Here is a 25,067-nt window from a genome sequence, read left to right on the forward strand (position 1 = left end):
AAATATGCTATAACCTTTATACACCTTCTGTGCTGTTTGTTGCCTGGAAAGCAGTATTGTTTACTTCAGATACATGAGGGCTGCCCAGAAAGTATCCAGCCTTTGTTAATGCTATTTTTCATATTGTTCATTGGGTTGTTTCAAAAACAAGGATAAGAAACTATTAGAAAATAAATTATAAATTTGAATGCTACATAAAATTTGAATTTCTTTAAAATATGGAATTATATTTTGTAAGTGAACCTAAAAGCACTTTATTTTTAGCGTTCTAATTATTGTTTTCCAACTTTCAAGTCAAGAATCAGTAGTCTTAATTGAACAGCCAATTTAATTTTATCAGATACTAATTGTTTTAATAAAATTTTAATTTTCAAATGTATTTGAAAATCATTTTTAGGGGATTTTTGTGATATTTTTAATAATTAAGTACCCAGTAAAAGTTACAATAAAAAGTGGATTTTATTGCCAAAAAGGAAGAACTTCTGCACCCTCTGCTGATTTGTAAATGTAATTGCAGATTATTTATTATAAATCTGGTCATTATTTTTAGTGAAGAAAATAAAAATTTAAGATCTATCCAATTATTTGAATATATAGTAGACAAATGAACTATTATGGATGTCTAAAAAATAATGTATTATATATATATACTTATATACACATTGTTAACTTAAAAATTAAATTAAACAAAATATATGCTGACATGTCTAGTTAGTTTATCAGACTTGAGAAGATAAATGGCATCAATTTAATATTAATGAGAAAAGCCACAATGTTCATGCTTCTACATCATTCTATTACTCACAGTTATTAGCTAACATATAAAAAAATCTATGGTGGTTTAATGTTTGTAATTTGGACATATGAAACATTATAATAGTTATAACATGGACATATTAAAATACTATGAAAACTTAGAGTCAACCATTTGTGTCTGACCAGTCACTGTCAACATTTTAGACGAGTTATTTTGGTAGGAAAAAAATTGACTTTTTTAAGGACTAAAGAAATAACTTGTAGCAGTGAAACTAAATATAATTTGAGTTGCTAGAAACGTAAATCTCACTTTATAAACAGATATAATTTGGATCACGTCATACAAAATATAAATTTTAGTGTTAAAGATAATAGCTTAATGAAAAATACCAGTCACATTTATATGTATAGGTTTAGATCTTTCCTTGTCATGTAATTTTTTGACAGGCTACATATTTTATAATTTCTTAATTTGATTTTTTTAGTTTTACTTATGAAAGTAATTCATACATTCATTCTAATAAAGTTAAAAATTTTATATTATGTGTAACACTAAGACCCCATTGACAACAACCTCCAAGACAAGGCCCTTCTTTGAAGATGACCACTGCTAACATTATAAAGTACATCCTTTAGATTCTCTCCTGTTTTTTTTTTACACACACCTAAGTGTTCAGAATATTTGGTATTATTTCATATACATATTATTTCATAATACATTTGTAATTGACATAAAATAGATACAATAAAGCTGAACACTGAGCAATTAGATTTTATTAACCAAATGCCTTGGAAATTTTTTTTCTATGTTCATTCCTATCTTTACCTTATATACTTAGCTCTTATAGATTATGCTATGGAGTAGTTGTGCTATATTGGATTTTTAAAAATTCTCTTATTAGTGGACATTTATATATTTTTTTAAGAATCAGCCTGAATGTTTCTTTGTGGAGACCTGTGAGTGTTGTTCCAGGTTATATGCTGAGAAGTAGAATAATTTTTTAATTTTACATTTTAATAAATAATTCTCAGTTTAAAATGGCCTTCATAATTTGTCTTTCTTAGTAAATATAAGTATACTTATTTACAAAACTTGATAGTATTAGCTTTTAAAATATTATAGGTGAAAATAGTATCTTGCATTTTTTTCTTCATTAAAAATGGCGTTGAGTTATGTTTTCCCTTCCATGAATTTTCTGTTAATATACTTTGCTATATTTTATCCTTTGTGTATTCTGTTTCTCACTGGCTTATAGGAGTTATATTCCCTAATTACTAATGCATTTCAATATCTTTTTATAAATTCGTTGGTGAATTGAGTTTCTACTTCAGGATTTGCTTATTCATTTTCTTTGCTATTTTATTTTTCCTTTTGGATTCTTTTCTTTATTGATTTATAGAAATACTTTATATACTTCCAATGTTAATTGTCTGCTTGTTTTATATGTTTCAAATATTCTTTCCTACTTCTGAAAGAAGTGTGCATGTGTCCGACTGGCAGTTGGATATCAAAGACCAGTCCCCTGTCTCAAGGTATCAGTTGGAGCTTCAGAGCTTCCCCATGGAATCAATCTGAAGCTAGTCTCTGATATGTTTAGCTCCCCCACCTGCCCTCATCACATTCATCCTATTATGCTTGGTTTCCTTACTCACCTTCTTCTGTGCATAAACTTCCAATAAATTTCTTCAACAAGCGTAACTTACTCAGGCTCTTCTTCTAGGAAACCTCAACTAGCATACTGTGAAGATGAAAGAAAGAAAGAACCCTCAGTGTTTTAAAACCAAGCCAAATTCTCCAATGATAAGATTATGAAAAGATGTAATTATGAAAGTATTATATTAGCACATACATGTTCAGATATGTATATCTGAACTTTACCCTCGTTAAAGTTGTTTTATTTGTTATATTGACATGACTACTGCTAGACAAATTTATCAAGTTTAACTTTTGTGAATAATAGTCACGAACATTCAGTCTTTGAATGTTCATGATATTTGCATTTCTTTGTTACCTATCTGAATTATAATATGTATATGTATATTATATAATATAATATTGTTGACAGTGGACAATTATTCATTCATGTCTAGTCAAGAAGGAGATCAACATGGTCAAATATTTTTGATCAAAAGCAAGTCATGACTGAATGAAATTATTTTAAGAGATGAGTTAAAAAAATGTTTGTAATATTGGCTACATCCAAGTTCATTCAGTGATACATAGTTAGAGGAACTAGTCTAGGCCCCATTAACGTGCAGATGCTGTGGCTCTGATAATCTTCCTTTCCTTTTCAAGATTGGTTCAGGAAATGGCAGTATTAGTACTAGTCAGAGTTAGAACTTCAAGATTAAAAGATTAGGGGAAGTTATAAGCTAAAAGAAAACATCTATGTTGTGGAACAGCTTGAGTGTGGTCAATTGATAGTGGCAAACTTACTGAATGTTAACTGTGTGCTAAGTCGTGTTCTAAGGGCCTTATTGCATTTAGTTATTTATTCTTCACAAAAACTCTTCAAGGCAAGTGCTACTCTTATCCCTGTAAAGAAACTTAGGCTCAGAGAGATTAAGTTGTTTATTTAAGCCACACTAAAGTCACACAACTCCTGAAAATGATGCTGAATCCAAACCCAGCTACTTTTATATTGGAGTCTGCCTTCTTACCAGTTATGCATTGATAGTGTCTAAAATCTTAGAACATCAACTGTGGCACTTTTAAACATAAATGTACTCTTACTGTTTACTTTAACCTGGGTCACAAACTTTTCCACTTCACCACTAACTTCTTTCTAATTCTGACCATAACTCACCCTTTCTCCATTTCTCTTCTCTCTCTCTTTCCTCTTCTGGTCACTAAAGAACTACTATCAACATCCGGCTGAATAAAGAGATTACATACTTAATTGATAACATACCTTTCTAAATACATGTCATGACCCATCTTTCCATTAATTTAGACAAGGAGCCCATCTGCTATCCTAAATTCTTGTAGAATAATGTTTTCCTTTCCTAATGTAACTGCTCTCATTATTATGTTAATTTTGTACTGCTCTTTTTTCTGTTTTGACCTGGGAGATTGACTTATACAAATCCAATCATAGGCACTCTATTTCTGCTTATGTTCCACCATTAGGGTCAAATCATTTTTAGGAGTCATCCAAAGACAGACTTTTCTTATAAAACTATCATTTCTTTGAATTTTTGTTTATTTGTTGAGAATAACCCAGTCTACTGAGTTAAAAAATTATACACAAATTTAATAAATTGTTAATGAAATGTATCCAATCTATTAGTGATTTGTGGTTTTTCCTACCTTAGGCTGCCAATCTCATTCTCTTCCCTGTGACCGATCGCCAACTTGGTCTCGATCAGTCATCCTTTAAATGTCTCTCAGATTGTTTTCACTGACCCTACTGGTAGAAGGGACCCCTGTCAGTATTGTGAGAGTGATTTAGCTATTATAAATGCCTCCATTATTTGCCCATTCATTTTAGAAAGAAAAATACATTTTGGAAATGCATTTAAAGATAAGTTATAACATAGTTAAAGGGAAAAAAAATGTTGAGGTGAAAATAGCATGGTCTTTTTAATAGAAAGAGACAACACAAAAAGTCTTTCCAGCTAAGCCCTAAGCACCTAACCAGGTGTGAGCTTCATTTAAATCTGGGGTTATGTGATATAACTAGATAAGACTGGGGTATTACTACAAGCTATTACCCTACTTAATTCTGTTAAAAATTGATCAATGTCTTCTGATGTGTTTACTTTCTTAATATTGAAAATTACCATCTAAAGAATATTTGGTTTCTGTGAATTTCCTTTCTCAAATTTCACATTATGTAGGACATTTTATTTTTAGTGTGATCATTTAGGCTCTGCCAGGTTATTTAATGAAATCTTTTCTTAGAAAGATTAGGGCTGGGACCAGATTTAACTTATGAAAAATTTCCCTCAAACACTTCAAATATTGACTACTCATTTTTAAATTCCAGTACAGGTATAAACATAAGAGAGGTTCGTAACAAGGGTTCATAATGCTGGCCTCACTTATAGATCTCCGTTTGGTATTGTTTTAGGTGATGACTTAACAGAGTTCTTGAGGCACACTGTTAGGTTTTGATAAGAAGACCATTTTCATAACCATCATGTGCTGTACTATCTGCTACCACTGGCTTATGATATTTCATCAGAAAATAAAGAGCCTGGACATCTATTCTGTGCCAGGCAGTATGTTAATGTCTTTCTCATGTAGTACCTATCATCCTCAAAAAAAACAAACTATACAGTAATTGTTAATTATTATGGATTTTCTAGTTCACGCTAATATTAAGTAGTAATGTTTGCATTTTTAAAAATTAAATCATAGCTGTGTACATTAATTCATTTATGGGGTACAATGTGCTGGTTCTATATACAATTTGAAATACTTTCATTAAACTGGTTAACATAGCCTTCACCACACTTTCTTAATTATTGTGTTTAGGCATCATATTCTTGTAAAATGCACCATAGGTGTGGTCCCACCAATTACCTTTCCTCCACACGTCCTCCCCCCTCTCCACCCCTACCCCTCTCTTTCCCCTTCATCTTGGGCTGTAGTTGGGTTATAACTTTCATATGGAGGTGTGTTTGCTTATATATTGGTTTCATAGTAGAGCTGAGTATAGTGGATACCTTTTCTTCCATTCTCGAGATACTTTACTGAGAAGAGTATGTTCCAGCTCCATCCATGTAAACATAAAAGAGGTAAAGTCTCCATCTTTTTTAAGGCTGCATAGCATTCCGTGGTATACATATACCACAATACATTAATCCATTTGTGGATTGATGGGCACTTGGGCTGCTTCCATGACTTAGCAAATATGAATTGGGCTTCAGTAAACATTCTGATGCAAATATCTTTGTTATAAAGTGATTTTTGGTCCTCTGGATATATACCTAGTAGAGGAATTGCAGGATCAAATGGCAGGTCTATTTTTAGATCCCTAAATGATCTCCAAATGTTTTACAAAAGGAACGTATTAGCTTGCAATCCCACCAGTAGTGCAGAAGTGTTCCTTTTTCTCCACATCCATGACAACATCTATAGTTTTGGGATTTTGTGATGTGGGATAATTTATTGGAGTTACATGATATCTCAAAGTGGTTTTGATTTGCATTTCTCTGATGATTAAGATGATGAACATTTTTTCATGCATCTGTAGGTCATGTGCCTGTCTTCTTCAGAGAAGTTTCTATTCAAATCTCTTGCCCACAGTGAGATGGGATCACTTCTTCTTTTCTTGCTAATACGTTTGAGTTCTCTGTAGATTCTGATGATCAAACCTTTGTCAGAGACATAACCTGCAAATACCGTCTCTCATTCTGTGGGTTGTCTTGATCTTTACGTTCTGTGTTCTTGGCTGTGCAGAAGCTTTTTAGTTCGATAGGTCCCAGTAATGTATTTTTGGTGTTGCTTCAATTGCCCGAGGGGTCCTCCTCATAAAATATTCTCCCTGGCCAATTTTTTCAAGTGTTTTCCCTGAACTCTCTTCTAGTGTTTTTATAGTTTCATGTCTTAAGTTTAAATCTTTTATACAGTGAGAATTAATTTTTGTTAATGGTGAAAGGTGTGCGTCCACTTTCAGTCTTCTGCAAGTTGCCAGCCAGTTCACCCAACACTATTTGTTAAATAGGGAGTCTTACCCCCAGTGAATGTTTTTGATAGGCTTATCAAAAATCCAATGATGATAAGTAGCTGGGTTCATCTCTTGGTTCTCTATTCTGTTCCAGACATCTACCTCTCTGTTTTTGTGCCAGTACCATGCTGTTTTGATCACTATTGATTTATAGTACAGTCTCAGGTCTGGTAGCGTGATTCATCCTGCTTTGTTTTTATTTCTGAGTAATGTCTTGGCTATTCGAGGTTTTTTCTGATTCCATATAAAATGAAGTATTATTTTTTCAAGATCTTTAAAATATGAAAATGGAGCTTTAATAGGAATTGCATTAAAATTATATATTGCTTTTGGTAGTATAGACATTTTAACAATGTTGATTCTTCCCAGCCATGAGCATGGCATGTTTTTCCATTTGTTAACATCTTCAGCTATTTCTTTTTCTCAGACTTTCATAGTTCTCTTTATAGAGATTTTTCATGTCCTTTGTTAGGTACACTCCCAGATAATTCATCTTCTTTGGCACTACTATAAAAGGAATAGTGTCCTTGACTGTTTCCAAGCTTGACTATTGTTGGTATATATAAATGCTCCTGATCTGTGAGTATCGATTTTGTATCCTGACATTCTGCTATATTCCTTGGTCACTTTTAGGAGTTTTGTAGTTGAGTCCCTGGGGATTTCCAGGTATACAGTCACATCATCTGTGAAGAGTGAAAGTTCAATCTCTTCTGACCCTATATGGGGACTCTTGATCGCCTTTTCTTGCCTGATTGCGATAGCTAAGACTTCCATTACAATGCTAAAAAGCAATGGAGATAGTGGGCGACCTTGCCTGGTTCCTGATCTGAGTGGAAGGGTTGTCAGTTTTACTCCATTCAATATAATAATGGCTGTGGGTTTGCTGTAATGTCCCTTCTAGGGGCAGCACCTGTGGCTCAGTGAGTAGGGCGCCAGCCCCATATGCCGAGGGTGGTGGGTTCAAACCCAGCCACGGCCAAACTGCAACAAAAAAAAGCCGGGCGTTGTGGTGGTCGCCTGTAGTCCCAGCTGCTTGGGAGGCTGAGGCAAGAGAATCGCGTAAGTCCAAGAGTTAGAGGTTGCTGTGAGCTGTGTGATGCCACGGCACTCTACCCGAGGGTGGTACAGTGAAACTCTGTCTCTACAAAAAAAAAAAAAAAATTAAAAAAAAAAAATAAATAAATAAAATCAATGTCCCTTCTATACCTATTTTCTTAAGTGTTCTGATCATGAAAAGAGGCTGGATATTATCAAAAGCTTTTTCCTGCATCGATTGAGAGAATCATATGATCTTTGTTTTTTATTTTGTTCATGTCATGTATGGTATTTAAAGATTTACATATATTGAACCAGCCTTGAGACCCTTGGATAAAACCCATGTGGTCATGGTGTATAATTTGTTTTATATGTTGCTGGATTCCATTTGCTAAGATTTTATTGAATATTTTTGCATCAATATTCATTACAGATATTGGTCTGTAATTTTCTTTTCTTGTTTGGTCTTTTCCTGGTTTTGGGATCAGGGTGATATTTGCTTCATAGAATGTGTTGGGAAGTATTCCCTCTTTTTCTATGTTTTGGAAAAGATTAAGTGATATAGATATTAGTTCCTCTTTAAAGGTTCGGTAGAATTCTGATGTGAAGCCATCTGGTCCCAGACTTTTCTTTTTGGGGACATTTTGTATAGTTGATGCTATTTCAGAACTTGATACAGGCCTGTTCAACATTTCCACTTCTTTCTGGCTAAGTCTAGGAAGGTGGTGTGCTTTCAAATATTGGTCAATTTCCTTCAGATTTTCATATTTCTGAGAATAAAGTTTATTGTAATATTCATTAAGGATTTTTTTAATTTCTGAGGATTCTGTTGTTATTTCATCTTTACCATTTCTGATTGACGAAATAAGAGATTTTACTCTTTTTTTCCTGGTTATGTTAGCTAAAGGTTTATCTGTTTTATTGACCTTTTCAAAAAAACAACTTTTTGATTGATTGATCTGTTGTATAATTCTTTTGTTTTCAATTTCATTCAATTCTAATTTTGGTTATTTCTTTTCTTCTTCTAGGTTCGGGGTTGGGATGTTCTTCCTTTTCTAGTTGCTTGAGATGTCCCATTAAATTGTTGACTTCCTCTGTTTCTGTTCTCTTCAGGAAGGCTTGCAATGCTGTAAATTTCCCTCTTAGGACTGCCTTTGCAGTATCCCATAGGTTGTGGTAATTTATGTTTTCATTATTGTTTTGTTCCAAAAATATGGTAATTTTCTTCTTAATCTCATCTATGACCCAGCTATCATTCAGGATAAGTTTATTTAGCTTCCAAGTCTTTGTTTGAGTATGTAGATTCCTGTTGTTTCTGAGTTCAACTTTTATTCTGTCATGGTCTGAGAAGATGCAAGGAATAATTTCTATTCTTTCAAATTTGCTGAGGTTAGACTTGTGACCTAAGATGTGATCAATTTTGGAGGATGTTCCATGGGCTGATTAGAAGAATGTGTATTCAGGTTTCTTAGGATGAAATGTTCTGTATATGAGTGTTAAATCCAATTGTTGAATGGTTAAGTTTAAGTCTAAAATGTCCTTGCTTAGTTTCTTATTGGAGGATCAATCCAGCACTGCCAAAGGAGTGTTAAAATCTCTGACCCTTATGGAGCTGGAGGAAATCAAGTTGCTCATGTCTGTTAGGGTCTCTTATAAATTGAGGAGCATTCTGGTTGGGAGCTTAAAGGTTAATATTTGAAATTTCATGTTGAGTGTTTCCCTTAACAAATATGAAGTGACCATCCTTATCTTCCTTACTTTTGTTGGTTTAGAGCCTAACATTTCTGTGAATAAAATTGCAACACATGCTTTTTTCTGATTTCCATTTTCCTGAATTATAGATGACTATCCCTTCACCTTGAGTCTATATTTATCCCCTAAGGTAAGGTGAGATTCTTGTATGCAGCAGAAATCTGGCCTGAGTTTTTGTCCAACCCGTGGCTCTTTGAGGACAATTTAAGCCATTCACATTAATTGAGATTATTGATAAGCCTGATAGTATTTTGGGTGTTGAGTTTATCGAAAGTCCAGTGGACATTTTTAATCCTTTCCCCACTGTGGAATTTGGGATTTATTTGATCGAAAGTTTCTTAGTGAATTTACTTTGGTGGTAGAGCATTGTGCTGGTCATTGTGGAGGATGGGTCTGAGAATATCCTGGAGAACTGGTTTAGTTTTGCCAAATTTCTTGAACATGTGAATGTTATTAAAGTATTTAATTTCTCCATCATAAATGAAACTCAGTTTAGCTGTATACAGGATCCTGGGTTGCAAGTTGTTTTGTTTTAAGAGGTTAAAGGTAGATGACCATCCTCTTCTAGCTTGAAAAGTTTCTCCAGAGAGATCTGCAGTCATTCTAATATTCTTGCTTGCAGAATTTTCTCCTTCAGATTAACTTTGGCAAAGTTAATTACAGTGTGTCTGGGAGATGATTTATTTGGGTTGAGTCATGCAGGGATTCTGAAACAGCTATCTGAATTTCAGAATTTCATGCCATGTTTGGGAAGTTCTACTCAATCATCTCTTGGAGTAGAGTATCTGGACCTTTCAAAACAACCTTGTCACCTTCAGGAATCCTATAAGGCAAATGTTTATTTTTTTTGTTTTTTTGCAACTGTACCACAGCTCTCTGAGAGAATGATCCATTTTTGCTTTCCAATTCTCTTACTCTTTGACCATTTGGGATCATTCAAAAGCTTTGTCTTCAATGTCAGAAATCCTTTCTTCTGTCTGCTCCATTCTGTTACTGAGGGATTCTACTGTATTTCTCATATCTTGGAGGGCTGCAAATTCTTTTGTCAATGTGTCAAAATCTTAGGTGATTTTGTCTTTGAATTCATTGAGTTCTTGAGACAACCTTTGAATTATTCCTAAAATTTCTAATTCCAAGTTTACTTCCATTCTTTTAATCTTATTTGCCATCCAAATTCTAAACTCAGTGTCTGACATCTCAGCCATCTGTTTATGAATGGGATCTTCTGGTGTGTCTGCCTTGTTGTTCCTTGGGGGTGTTGATCTACTCTGATTATTAATGTTACTAGAGATTTTCCACTGATCTGTAATATTACTAGAGTTTTTCTGCTGATTCTGCCCCATGATTATATTTCACCATTTGGCTAGATGAGCAGGTAAGGTGAAATTGGATTGGGGGCTCCTGGAGTAGTGATTAACCAGACCTTTGCCAAAGAGCTGGGACTGGTGGTGACTGCAGCTTTCCCCCTACAGCTTTGCAAAGGACCTGTACAGTACTACAGCCTGTGACTCTGGGGACCTGTGTGGTGAGGCTAGGTGACTGTCTTGTATTCAGCTGGTCTCTGTCCAATCATAGTGAATCAGTGACTGTGGGTTGAAGTCTCAGCTTTGGAGAAATACAAGTAACTAGGACACCCTTCCCCCTACAGGCAACAACTAGAAGAAGAAAATCAAACCTTCCCACTACAACACAGCCAGGATACTACCTTGTAGTGTCCTTGGGTGATTGGCTCAGGTCAAGACTTCCTTCCAATTGTCCAAGTAAACACCAACTCTCAAGTGGGACAGTTCAACTCCAGCAACTAGATGGCAGGGGTCTACTGGCAGTTTAGGTGTGGCTCACTCCAATGCTCTGTGGAGTCAGAAAGGCCCACTCAGCAAATGAGTTAGTCCAGGGAGGTTGATGTCTCCTTCCCCACCTTGCACCTCTGTCACACCAGTCACCAGTAACCCTGCAGGGCTGTGGCCCAGTTCCCTCCAATGAGCAAATGCGCCAGGGGTTTGTGCCTGCCAGAGTCACAGGGAGATCAGTGTGTCCTTAGCCAGGCTTCCATAGTCTGCCACCATCTGACAGGGGGAGCTGAAGCCTGACTACCTCAGGTGTTCAATTGAAGCTGGGAAGTGTCACTCAGTTTTAGTCCCGCCCTGGGCTGATACTGCTGTCACTTATATTCTTGTGGAATGTGCGTTGCTGTCCTGGCTGTGTTCCACCACAGGCAAGGCTCATTTTGCGTTCACAGAAGTTGTGACTCAGCTCTGCCCTGTGTGGCCGCCACCACACAAATTCTCACAGAGCTGGCATCTCTGTCTCCACTGCACTCTTTGTTGAGGTGGGTGTGATTAGAGCTCACAAAGGGCTCTCAGTTCCTGCCCACCCTGGGCTGATGCCACTGCCAAATGCCCTTTTGTCCTGGCTATGCTTCACTGGGGACAGGGTGTGTCTTGGGCTCACAGTGATTCTGACTCAGCTTTGCCCTCTGAGAGTATGCGGTCTCTGTGCTTGCGTATTCTAGTTTCAGTCCCCTCTGAGTCCCACCCAGGCAGGTATCACCTGCAGGCATAACCTTTGCTCATGGGGCCTGCATTTCAATCCCAGATCTGCTCCACCTGTGGCTGCCCCTGGAGTAGAGGCCCGGCTTCCTCTGGTTGCTAACAGAGATGGGAAGTGTTTCTCCAAAGTAGCACCAGGGATGTGAGCCCTATTGTTCCCACAAGTGCTGCCGCAACTGCTGTGCTCTGTTGCGGGGCGCCATTTCTCCCTCTCCCACTTGGCTCCATCACTCTATAGTCTCTGCTTTTCACCCATGCTGCTGATTCAGCACAGACTTGTAGCATCCCACGGCCTTGTCCATACCTCTTGGGAAATTGCCTAACAATCTGACTCTGCTGGGGACAGGCTTCCAAACCTCGGGGTGGGAGTGGAGGGGAGTGCTGGGAGTTCAGAATTGTGGGTGGAGTATATGTTCAGTTTTATGCCTGGTAGGAGAATGCCAAGGCCCAAAAATGGATTCTCTCTGGGGAAGGAGTTGCAGTTTTTAGTGGTTCTCTCTGATGGGATAAAATTGGAGATCTGAACTCTGCTTGCTTGTTTGTAGAAAGTACACTGTGAGCTGTTCTCATGGTGGTGGGGACTCCCATCCACTTGGCAATGGGTTTTGTACCTATTGTTTGTTTCCTTTGGGTCGCGGCTGCCTCAGCAGGGTTGATGCGCACTCTTCAATCTTCTCTCTTGGCTCAACTCCAAACTGTTAGTTTACTTGATAAGCTTCTGTCCATTATCTCTCCTTCTGGACGGGAGCCTCTGAAAAGCTGGCTCCAGTTGGCCATCTTGGCTTCCTTCCCTCAATGTTTGCATTTGAAACCACACTGTGTAAAAGAGTATATTTTGTTCATTTAGCTTTGTTTTTGCCATAAAATATTGTGAGTTTGGGAGAGAGGTGAAGAATACTTGGGATTATCTCAGATGACTTTCAGGTGACTTCATCAGCTCTGACTCATAGTGAAAAAACATGAGAGGTGTCCAAATTATAGAAAATATTTGAAAAATGGTGGGAAATGAAAGAAAGCAAGTGAAGTTGGATTTGTTTTCTTTTACCTGTACAGATTATACATATTTGTATATATGATATCAGTTTCTGAGATGATATAGCACTGAAACCCTGTAAATTTATTTTGTTTTGTGATTTTGGTTAATGTATGCATTTAGAGACATGAAAGAAAGAGTAGTTATTTTCAATTCTTACTTATTTAATGCATTTTCTTCCTTTATTTTATTTTTTAAGAGACAGGTCTTGGTGTGTTTTCCAAGCTACAGTGCAGTGTGGACATAGCTGATTGCATCCTGAAACTCCTGGGCTCAAGCAATTCCCTCAGCTCATTCTCCAGAGTAGCTAGTACAACAGGCCTAAGGAACTATACCCAGATTTATTTTTATTTTGCGGAGGCAGGGGTCTTGCTATGTTGCCCAGGTTGGTCTCAAATTCCTGGCCTCAAGCAATCATCTGAACTTGACCTCCCAAAGTACTAGAATTGTACGCATGAGCCACTATGCCTGGCCTATTTAATAGGCAACATAATACTGATCCATGCAACTGATACTTTAACTAAAGAATCCATGTCTTCCTCAACCATTTCAAATAAGAAATTTGACTCTAATTTTATTTAGAATAGATCTAGTGTATGATATTGCATTTTGCTACTAATTGTAATGATTGCATTTGTTAAGATTGTAGAGATCACTGAATAAAGTATTATATGTTCTAGGAGCTTTTTTGTTAAAACTTGGTCAAGACCAAAGATGCTGTTCCTTTGTTTTACCATTGTAAACTTATGAGAAATCCAAGTGACTTTCAAACCACTTCTAAGAGAGTCAGTATACATCTTTGTAGTAGTCCTATATATTATCCTAAGTTAGACTTATTTTTGGTGTGGTTACATAGCATTATACTTATAATTAATGTTTTATATGTAACAATTTTCTTTTGAAAATAAAATGTTTATGGTAATAAAAGCCGCTGGAAAATGGAAAGGAAGGACTCAACCTGTATATTTTAAGACCTAAGATAATTAAAATAACTACAACTTCTGAACTAAGAAAAATTAGATGAAATTGTGATAACATGTGCATTTTATCAAATTTGGAAATTTCTAAAAGCATATGAAAAATATATAAATTTTGCTAAGGAATTAAAGGTAATTGTCATAATAACATAATAAAAGAAATGAAATCAACAGTCATAATGTTACATTTGTTTTTCATGAATAAATGCAGTTGAAGTGATGTCATGTTGTTTCACTCAAATTGTTCACCATTATTTTCTCATAATATTTTCAAATGTTTATTAGCAAATTTCAGATTAGTGATATTTTTACAGTTTTGAAAGGTTTTTAATTAACTTATAAAAATCCCTAGAAGTTGTAATTCAGCATAGTTGACCTTAATATTATAATGTTTATTCATTGCAGTGAGACATAAAATACCTTTATTAATTTCTATTTAAAACACTGATATGCTCAAGTTTAAATTTTGTTTCCTAACATCCATTTAATTATAATTATGGGAATTGTATGTAATAGGCACTGGGGTATCAAAGCTAAGAAAAGATCTTTGCCATTGAGAAGCTTAAGATAAAATAATAAACTTAGATAAATAAATGGTGTTTATGGCATAAGTTAATACTTGAGGTTACTTAAAGGAAGAGGACCAGCTCCAAAATGGAAGAGGATGGGCAGGGATGTTAGGGATGGCATTCTGGAAGGGGCAATGTTATGACAGTGGGAGTGTTGCCACATAGGTACACAGCTAGTGCACCCTAAGCAGGTGGACCCACATCTACCAAGACCCCAAAGGTGAAGGTGAACAGATAATGGCAGTCATCAGTGGCTGAATGAAATGTCTTGAGAGGATTCATGAATCTGAAGATGCAGAGAGCATTCAGGCCTTGAAGAATATTTCTAAAAAGTATGGGTAATCCTGACCTAGAGATTGTTGTTTATATTTCCCTCATTTAGTTAGAAAGCTCTCAGGAGAAAGTAAAAGACATAAAAGACAGCATGAAATCTAAATAATTTTAATCTCTGATAGATTTTCTATCTCCTTAGAGATAGAAAGAGATAAAAGACAGCATGAAATCTAAATAATTTTAATCTCTGATAGATTTTCTATCTCCTTAGGTCATTGCGTTCAATGTGCACATTTCTCTTAGTCTCTATGATATTTTTACTGAAAGAAATCAGGCAACATATCAGTAACTTTGTGGAAAACTATTTGTTTCTATTAAAAATTTAGAAGCAAGTGTTACTATTGTAATGTTTTTCTGAAATGTTTTCATTAAGTTTAATTTTTTGAAAATTTGCAAAAGGGAGTTGGAACTTTAATGCTGATGAAAATGCAGCAAAATTGAAAAAAGGCAATAAATATTTCACTATAATGATTGTCACCATCTTGACATTAATGTATTGACATTCATAGGTTTACAACAAGCTGGAAATGCTTATGGTTGATAATGTTCTAATTAGAACCAAATTCTTCAGTAGGCCCTGGATGGAAATAAATGTTGTGTATAAATGAAAAAAAAAATCACAATTGAGAAATGACATTAATTAAAACATTTTAAAAAGCAAAATCATGAAAAAAAAATATATTATTCATTATATCCACTTTGGAAATTCTAAGTTGTGAGGACTGTGAGACATTTTTGTAAAAAATTTCAAGAGCTAAAATTTCTCCGTTTATATTTTAAGTTTTCTATGAAGCCCTGAAAGAATGCTGAAATATTTTGGGAGTGGTTCTCATAAAGTTGGCTTTAAATTCAAATTCATGTGTTGAAAAGGACACCCTTGCACACTATTCGTAGGAAGGTAAATTACTACAGCCATATGGAAAACAGTAGAGAGGTTCCTCAGAAAACTAAAAATAGAATTAGTATGTAATTCAGCAATTCTACTTCTGTGAGTATAGCCAAAGGAATTGAAATCACTTCCGGATTACTGCAGTGTTATTCACAAATGGCCAAGATATGGAACAAACCTAAGTGTCTATCAATTGGTGAATGGATAAAGACAATGTGGCATATACGCACAATGTATTACTATTCAGCTTTGAGGAAGAATTAAATTATGTTGTTTGTGAGAATATGGATTAAACTAGAGGATGTAAGCTCAGCAAAATGAGCCCGGCCCAGAAAGACAAAACTGCATGATCTTACTTATATGTGTAACTATAGAACTCAAGTAGAGAGCAGAATGGTGGCTACCAGAGTCTAGGGGCAAGGGGAAGATGAAGATGTTCAAAGGGTATAAAGCTTCAGTTAGGCAGGAAGAGTAGGTTTTAGTGATTTACTGTACAGCATGGTGACTATAATTAGTAATATATATTTCAAAATTGGTAAAAGTAAATTTTGAATGTTCTCACCACAAAAAATGAATGAAATATATATATGTGAGGTGACAGCTATGTTCATCAACTTGATTTAATCATTCCACAATGTACACATATATATTAAAATACTGCATTGTACCCCATAAATAACACAACCATTTATCTATTAAAAATAAAACCAGTTCACAAATTAACCCAGATTTGGTGATTGCAATTAGAAATTATCCAATAAAAATCTCAAAATGCCAAATCTATTAGATTTTATAATTCTTTGGAGCACAATATCAAATAGTAATGGATGTGTATCTGAAAGAAAATAATTTCCATTTTTCTTCAGGAAAATTAAAATAGTTTATTTGATCAATTCTAATATAATAAGGGCAATAAAATAGAAGATATATAATTTTGTGTAGTATTTATTACTGTTTAGTCAGGTAGTTTGGGTTGCAAAAACGTAACATGAACAGAGTCTGACACAATTTGACAAAGGAATAGACATTACAGTTGATGGATTAAATTAAATTTAAAAACAAAGCAAAAGGAATGGGAACAAAATTAATTCAAAAATTAGTAAAAAAAAGCAGTCACCAAGTGTAAGATGGAGTCCCTTAAGTGGAAGCTTATTTGGGCCTTCAGCTGCGGCAATTCTTGGCTGTTCACCATAGCAAGAGCAGTATGTTCCAGGCTGATTATGAGCTGAACCAGTAGTTAGATAATGCTTAGTTTCTTATTTTTGATTTACCACTTGTTAGCTGAGTGACATTGGGCAAGTTTCCTTTCTCCTGTATGTCCATGGTAATATTACCTTCTTCTGGGGTTATGTGCAATAGAAGATAATCTGTGGAAAAGTACTTGGCACATCAACAGTAGACGAACTTGGCTATCACCTTTTGTAACCACCTTCTTCCTCTTTCTTTTTTTGCCATTGCTACCCTGAGAATGGTTCATAAATTTTCTGTTTCTGACGCTCTCAGTATTTATTCCCACTTTTCTCCAGATTACCAATTGATTTTGCTTTTATTCAGGTCTTTTCCTCAGTGCATAGCTGTGGTTCCTTTATAAGTTGAGCTTGTTTATAACCTTATTCCATATCATTTATGGTTTTGTTTCTTCTACCAATAGTTATCTCTGAGTTTCCAAAATCAAACTGCAAGAAGAATATGTCCCAATTGGTTTATCTTTGATGGGAAATACTAAGTATTATAGTGTTTGTGTTAGCACATACCATTGTCTGGTCTGTGATTCTGTTAAGCTTGGGTCAATAACTTTTTGAGTCATGTGGTATAAAAATGTTGCATCTGGTGTTCTTCCACAGGATAGTGGGGAGCATTTATGTAGTGGGCAGTGATCATGGAAGTCATGTCCCTACTGTATCTAAATTAATAAATATAAAAATATTAAACAACTTACTGAAAAAACAACTTACCAAAATCATAGAAACAGTTGCATGTGGTAAGGCTGGGTCTTAAATAATGAACCCAACACTCTTGAGTAAGACTTTAAATAATTTTGTTAATCTAGAAATTTTGGTAGCATTGTACAATTGCTATACAAATTATTGCATCATTTTGTCACTTTAAATTAAAAACAATTCTTATTAGAATTTTATTGTATGTTGTTTTAGTAGAAACTGAATTCTATGCTATGTCTTGAAAAACAACATTTTGTTTTAAAATTTTTATTTAAAATTGTATTCTATTGACTCATTCTTTTTGCTTTACCTCTTCTTAGGCTGCTAAGTTGGCTATCACAGTGCAAGCTTTGAAGTCCCAATGGGGGACTCAGGATCAAGAAGATCTACCTTGGTTTCCCGGTTGCCAATATTCAGAAGAAGTATTAGTAGAAGACATGATTCCCTTCCTTCCTCACCTTCTTCCAGCAACACAGTTGGTGTCCATAGCTCCTCTCCTTCCAGCACTAACTCAAGCTCAGGTAGCACAGGTAAACGCAGAAGCATATTCCGTACTCCTTCCATTAGTTTCCACCATAAGAAGGGGAGTGAACCTAAGCAAGAACCTACCAATCAGAACCTTAGTATTTCAAATGGTGCTCAACCTGGTCACAGCAATATGCAGAAACTGAGTTTGGAAGAACATATTAAAACCAGGGGAAGACATTCTGTTGGTTTTAGTACTTCACGAAATAAGAAGATAACAAGATCATTGACAGAGGATTTTGAAAGGGAAAAGGAACACTCAACTAATAAGAATGTCTTTATAAATTGTCTGAGCTCTGGCAAAAGTGAGGGGGATGATTCTGGATTCACAGAAGAACAAACTCGCCGTTCTGTTAAGGAGTCAACAAGGAAGCTACTCCCTAAATCTTTCTCGTCTCACTATAAATTTTCGAAACCGGGTCTACAGAGCCAATCCATTTCGTTGGTACAACAGTCTGAATTCTCACTGGAAATTACCCAGTACCAGGAGAGAGAACCTGTGTTGGTGAGAGCTTCCACACCTTGTTCTGTGGAGGTAACAGAACGGGCTGGCAGCTCTTTACAGTCTCCTCTGCTTTCTACTGATCTTACCACTGCTCAGACACCTTCCGAGTTTTTAGCCTTGACTGAAGATTCTGTGTCTGAAACGGATGCATTTCCCAAAAGTGGAAGCATAGCATCCCACTGTGACAACTTTGGCCATAATGATTCTACCTCGCAGATTTCTCCCAATCCTGCTGCTGTTACAAAGACAACAATAGAACATGTAGGAACTGTTCCCTGTGCAATTATGTCTCCTGGGAAATACAGGCTAGAAGGTCGATGTAGCACTGAATTGAATTCCTCGCCAGAAGCCTCTGCTGCTAATCAGAAGGAAGTATTACTGCAAATCACTGAACTACCTGTTATGAATCTGAGCAACTCAGAGACTAACCTACCAGCAGACACTGAAAGACAAGAAAATACGGGGTTACAAAATGGTGAAACAATACTGGGGACAAGCTCCCCAAGGAAATGTGGGTTTTATGAGCAGCATAAGACAATAGCTGAACGTGTTAAAGGGATCCATCCTATTTCAGATTCAAAGATAATCCCCTATTCTGGTGATCATCATATTTTTAACAAAGCAGCATATGGATATGAATCAAATCCTGCCAAAGGTATGCTGATTTTGTTTGTATAATAAAGGGTATGAATTTTCATGATGATCTGTTCAATTTTTTTATTCCATATCATGAATGGAAACCACATTTTCTTTATTTTTCACTCTCTACATTCATTCCTGTTTGTTTTAAATATTTCTACTGCCTGGTTTCTACCGCTTACCTCAGTAACATTATGCTGATAAGGTAATTTAGCCATATTATTTACTTTTCTTAGTTATGTTACCCAGATTCTGATCTTCAGAAGAAAAGGGAAGGAAATTAATTCTGTTTACAATGTGGTTTTATTTAAAATAAGAAGTATATTTTCTTACAGTTCTTTATAGAGGGATTGGTAGTTTTTATTTAATGCAATTGGTATATTTTAGCCAAAATCACTATAAAAATTTGTGTAATTAAATTCCCTTTCCTGTGTTAACAAAGATTTCATTATTACTTAGAATCCATGTTTCAGCATAAATTCTATTTCTAGATGCAAGAGAATTGCAAGCTTTAAAAATGCCGTTCTTGAAAGCTAGAAATCTGGGTTCCATCCTTGCCTCTGACATTAACCAGCTGTTTAACATTGGACAGCTTCTCTTTCCTTTAGAAGAAAGCAGAGTATGTGTGAATTACTCTAATATGGCTCCAGAAAAAAAACTTTATTTAAAATACAGTTTGGCTTAAGAAAATTGTTGAATATGTGCCACCTACTGGACATTATTTTATTAGACATTATTTTTTATTCCTTTTTACTCTGCTGTCATTACTTCTGCTACTACTAATTTTTCCAAATTCGAAAATGATTATAGTGTCCTAGATGCTATTTTATTTACTTTGCATACATTAACTAAAAAATGATTAAAATTGGAGAATAAATCCATTATTCGTCCATAGTCAGAGGGTTAACAGGTGATTGGGATACAAACCCCGTGAGGAGTAGGCTTTTATGTTTCCCATTTTACACATGTGCAAACTGAGGCTATGGGATCATACCACTGGTAAGTAGCACATTCAGATTAACAGCCTTCTGAAAACGGAAGCTCAGGCTTTTCATAACATACTTTACTACATATCATAGGCTAAACTAGCAAATAAAATTTATATGAAGTCAAAAATTTGTATGAAGTCAATTTATATGAAATATTAATATGTAAAGAGCCATAGGCTTATATAGCCCCTCAATAAACATATATCACTATTAAAGTTTTAAATACGTGATTTAGTTCTCCATCTTTCTTAATATTTTCCATATTTGATACAACATGACTTTTATGCACCTGAATACTATTTTTCATTTTTAAAATTTTGTGGTCTGTTCTTACTCTTGGCTCTAGTTCTATCTACTTCCTTACCTATGCACCTATAGGTATCATTACCTATGAAAATATAATGATAACGATGACTATGTTGATGATGATTAGCCTTTCTGTATACTTAACATATGCCCCGATACGTACTAAGAAATTTACGTGTGAAGTTTTATATGATCCTTACAAAAATTTTGCATTAAAGTTATTAATAACTAAAATTTAAGATTACATTAAATAACTTTACAATCACATAATTAGCAAGTGATAGATTTCAATTGGAATCCAGGCAGTTTAAAAAAATGTCAAAAAAGGATAAATGCAATTATACTTATATACCCAATTCTTATTTACCAGTGAGGACTTCCCTCCTAAATAAATACTGTGTACTCTTATTTCTGTGGAAACTAGTTAATAACCAATAAGTATCTTGTTGACTAAGACCCTAATTGTAAGGCCTTAACACATTATTTTTACAGATTTGACAATGTGTTGCCTGTTCTTGGCTAAATAAGCTGGTATTACCAACCAGAAAAAGATGACAGTGTGTTATCCTTTTTATTTTGTGACTATTTTGTGCTATTCATAAGGATTTTATACTTTAGAAATGCACAATTTTTTTTTTTTTGAGACAGTGTCCCACTGTGTCACCCTGGGTAGAGTGCTGTGGCGTCACAGCTCACAGCAACCCCAAACTCTTGGGCTTAAGCGATTCTTTTGCCTCAGCCTCCCAAGTAACTGGGACTAAAGGTGCCCACCACGATACCTGGCTATTTTTTGTTGCAGTTGTCATTGTTGTTTTAGCTGGCATGGGCTGGGGTTGAACCCTCCAACTTCAGTGTATGTGGCTGGTGCCGTAACCACTGTGCTGCGGGGACCAAGCCAGAAATTCACAATTTTAAAACCAGCTTAGTAGCTGGTTTTAGTAGCAGCTTCATTGCTTAGTAGCAACAAAAATAATTTTATGGTTGGGGGTCACCACAACATGAGGAACTGTATTAAAGGGTTGCAGCATTAGGAAAGTTGATAACCACTGAGCTAAGTAGATGTATTTTAAGGAAGAAAGGGTTGCTACACTCACTAAATTTCATAATACTAGATTTATTTTGTATCTATTATGAAACATTTACTCTAGTACTTAATACACATCCAAGTATTTTAGGTGTACTAGCATATCACATTTACTAATATAATGTTGAGCTCTCTGGAATTTGCATTTTTATTCAATTGCTAACATAATGTTGAGCATTCTGGAATTTGAATTTTTATTCAATTGCTCTAAAAGTTATGTAAAAACAACTGCTACGTGTTGGACTAATAGGTTCCAGATAGTTTTTTAAGTAGTAGAGGAGCCTAAATAGGACAGTTTACTCATTCACTCATTCACTAATTTATTCAACAAATATTTATTACTTTAGCACTGTTTTTGACACTAGGAAAATAGCAATGAATGAAACAGATCTAAATCCTTACATTCATAAAGCTTATTTCTTCCTTCCCTTCCTTCCTTCCTTCTTTCCTTTGGACTGAGTCCACTCTGTCACCCTGGGTAGAGTGCTGTGGCATCATCCTAGCTCACAGCAACCTCAAACTCTTGGGTTCAAATGATCCTCTTGCCTCAGCCTCCTGCATAGCTGGGACTACAGATGCCTGCCACAACCCCCTGGCTAATTTTTCTATTTTTAGTAGAGACAGGGTCTCACTCTTGCTGAGGCTGGTTTTGAACACCTGAGTTCAACCAGTCCACCTGCCTCAGCCTCCCAGTTTACTAGGATTATAGGTGTGACTCACCATGCCCAGCCCATGAAGCTTGTTTTTGACAGGTGATACTCAGGCAATTAACATGCAATTAAATAAAATAAATACCGGATGGTGACAACTGCTGAGGATAAATTTCAAGCTGAATTAAGGATTAGGAAGTAGGATTGCAGTTCGCAGTTTTTTTTTGTTGTTGTTTGTTTGTTTGTTTTTGAGGCAGAGTCTCATTATGTCACCCTGGGTAGAGTACCATGGCATTGTAGCTCACAGCAACCTCAAACTCCTAGGCTGGGATTCTCTTGCCTCAGCCTCCCAGGTAGCTGGAACTACAGGTGCCCACCACAACACCCGGCTATTTTTGTTGTTGTTGTTGCATTTGTCATTGTTGTATAGCTGGCCCGGGTCGGGTTCGAACCTGCCAGACTGGGTGTATGTGGCTGGTGAGCTATGGGCGCCGCCGAATTCCCAGTTTTAATATGGTGAGTAGGGTGCTGCCCAACGTAACATACTAGCAAAGATTTGACTAGAATTTAGGGAGTAAGCCATACTGACATTTGGGAGAGAAGTGTATTAGTGCATAAATCCTGGGTCAAAGACTGGTGCTGCAGCATGCCTGCAGTGTTCCAGGAACAGCACAGGGGCCAGAGAGGCGGGAGAATTGTAGCAAGGATTGCCTCAATCCAGTCAAGCACGGATGGGACTTGGTCCAGGATCTTCGTTTGGGAAGTAGTGAGAAGTGATGAGATTCTATATACAATTTGAGGAAAATAAGGACAGGATTTGTTTATGTGGTTTCTGGGAACTCTAACCAAGCCCCAAGGCTGACTCCAATAGATTTGGGCTTCAAAAGGATTACATGATTAAGCAAACTGAACTGCCAATGTAAATTTAAAAGTTTTTTTTTGTGTGTGATAGAGAAGTTTTGAATGACACTATACATTTTCCATTATTTTTCAATGGAACATCTATAAAATCTACATTTACATATTTACATTAATTTTCTTTTAATAGTTCTTGCCAGTAGCCTCAGTCCGTATCGTGAAGGAAGATTTATAGAGCGGCGACTGCGATCCTCATCAGAGGGAACTGCGGGGAGTAGCAGAATGATTTTAAAACCAAAAGATGGGCATGGAGAAGAAGTTAATAGTTTAAGAAAGCAAAGAGCGGGTTCCTCGTCTTCAAAAATGAACAGTATGGTAAGTCTATATGTCTGCCTGTAATAGAATAATGCCATATGCCTCTGGCATAATCTTGACTCTTCACAGACGGAAGGGTAGACAGCTCGTATTTTAAGGGAAAATTGGTCTCCGTGGTTGACGTCACTGATCAGAGAGGCTGGTTTTTCACAGGTGATTCTCATGAGTCAGAACAAATCGGAGTGCACCATGACAGTCACCCTTAGTTGTTGTGTATCCTAAGGACTTATGGAACAAAAATCTAGGATAAATGCATTTCAGCAGGATCCCCTCTGACACCACCGTTTCAGAACATCTGTCCATCCTATAGTGCAGACAGTGTCTGTGTATAAACAACACTATGCGTGAGCCAGTCCCAACCTGAGACTTTTCAGTAGACTCTACTTTGGCTTTGCCCCAGCTGTGCCCCTCCAGGCTGGTGAGGAGCTGGCGTGGAGCCCATGGAGGCCAGGGAGGAAGCTGAACACATTGGAGGCAACCGGGTTACCAGATTCCAGGTCTAAACTGCAGAGCCTGCTTTTGGGTTGAAGTTGGAGGTGGGGTGTGTGTAGGGAGGTATAGTCTGGGCTTGCACGTGTGGGCTGAGGTCTCATAAAGGCAAATGAAGCTCCCTCACAGTATGAGGTGGAGCAAGGGGTGTGAAGAGATGAGGGGGGGACTGCAGCTCGGGACCCATGAGGTCTCCTAATTATTACAGTGGGCTTTCCTTTTGGAGACCATTTTGTTTACTTTCTCTCAGATCTGTCCTTCTTAGCAGGATATTTAACTCCTAATATTTAAAAATGTTTCTTCAAAATAAGTGACCTACCTTCCTACGTACATACCCGTTCATGGATATATGTGTAACATGCTCAAAAATAAATCACTTGTAATAACTCTGTGGATTTTAGGTAATTAAGTTTTGAAGGAAAGTATTAGGTCATCAAGAATTGATAATTGTATTGTGAGGGCAACATTGTGTGACAGCAAGACCGTGTGCTTGAAGCCAGAAGTTCTAGCCATTTCTCTGGTTGGCCATTTGTTAATCTTGGGTAAATCCTCAACTACAAAACAGTAAATGACAATGGGCTTATTTTTCCATTATACTAAAAATGATTGTGTATGTTTACTCTGTACATAGAGAAAGATTGATGTCATCTTTATTATTATTCTTTTGTACATAAAATACTATATCATTATTATTGCAATTTAGATTTTTAATTCAAAAATGAGAACATGTTAAAAAAGATTTCCAGTTGATGTAACATTAACAGGACTAATGAAGTGTTAAGAACCATTTCTCCTCACAAAATTTTTTTTATTTCTTCAGAGAGAGATACTTATACTAATAGTTGCATGCTATTTATTCAGCTTTCACGAAGTTGAGCCTTTTACTTATTCTTTTTATCTCTTGTGTTTTTTTTTTACGATTTATTTATATTTAATGTCAAAAGTGCATTACATTTACACTATTGCAAAATCCTTATTACAAAATCTAGTTATTTACATTTAATTTAAATAGTTATACCTTAACATAATCATAAAATTACTCTTCTTGTCCTATCCACTTTAAAAATTTAAAACTTAAAATGTCAAAAAACACAAAAAAGTGATTTTGTTCTCTTATTGGAAGGCTTATTTATAAATTT

The 25,067-nt window shown here is 35.9% G+C and overlaps 1 protein-coding gene across 3 annotated transcripts in view; it reads left to right on the forward strand.

The window, feature by feature from the left end:
* CCSER1 (coiled-coil serine rich protein 1) overlaps nt 1–25,067 on the forward strand; it is a 702,132-nt gene that overhangs the window by 155,180 nt on the left and 521,885 nt on the right. For all 3 annotated transcript variants that reach the window (XM_053607732.1, XM_053607875.1, XM_053607808.1), the window contains exons 2-3: nt 17,829–19,193; nt 23,255–23,439. In XM_053607732.1, the coding sequence (XP_053463707.1) occupies nt 17,870–19,193; nt 23,255–23,439 (1,509 nt within the window). In that variant the 5' untranslated portion in view covers nt 17,829–17,869. The remainder of the gene's footprint in view (nt 1–17,828; nt 19,194–23,254; nt 23,440–25,067) is intronic.

This window comes from Nycticebus coucang, chromosome 1 (genome assembly GCF_027406575.1).
Source record: "Nycticebus coucang isolate mNycCou1 chromosome 1, mNycCou1.pri, whole genome shotgun sequence".
In the NCBI taxonomy this organism is placed as follows: domain Eukaryota; kingdom Metazoa; phylum Chordata; class Mammalia; order Primates; family Lorisidae; genus Nycticebus; species Nycticebus coucang.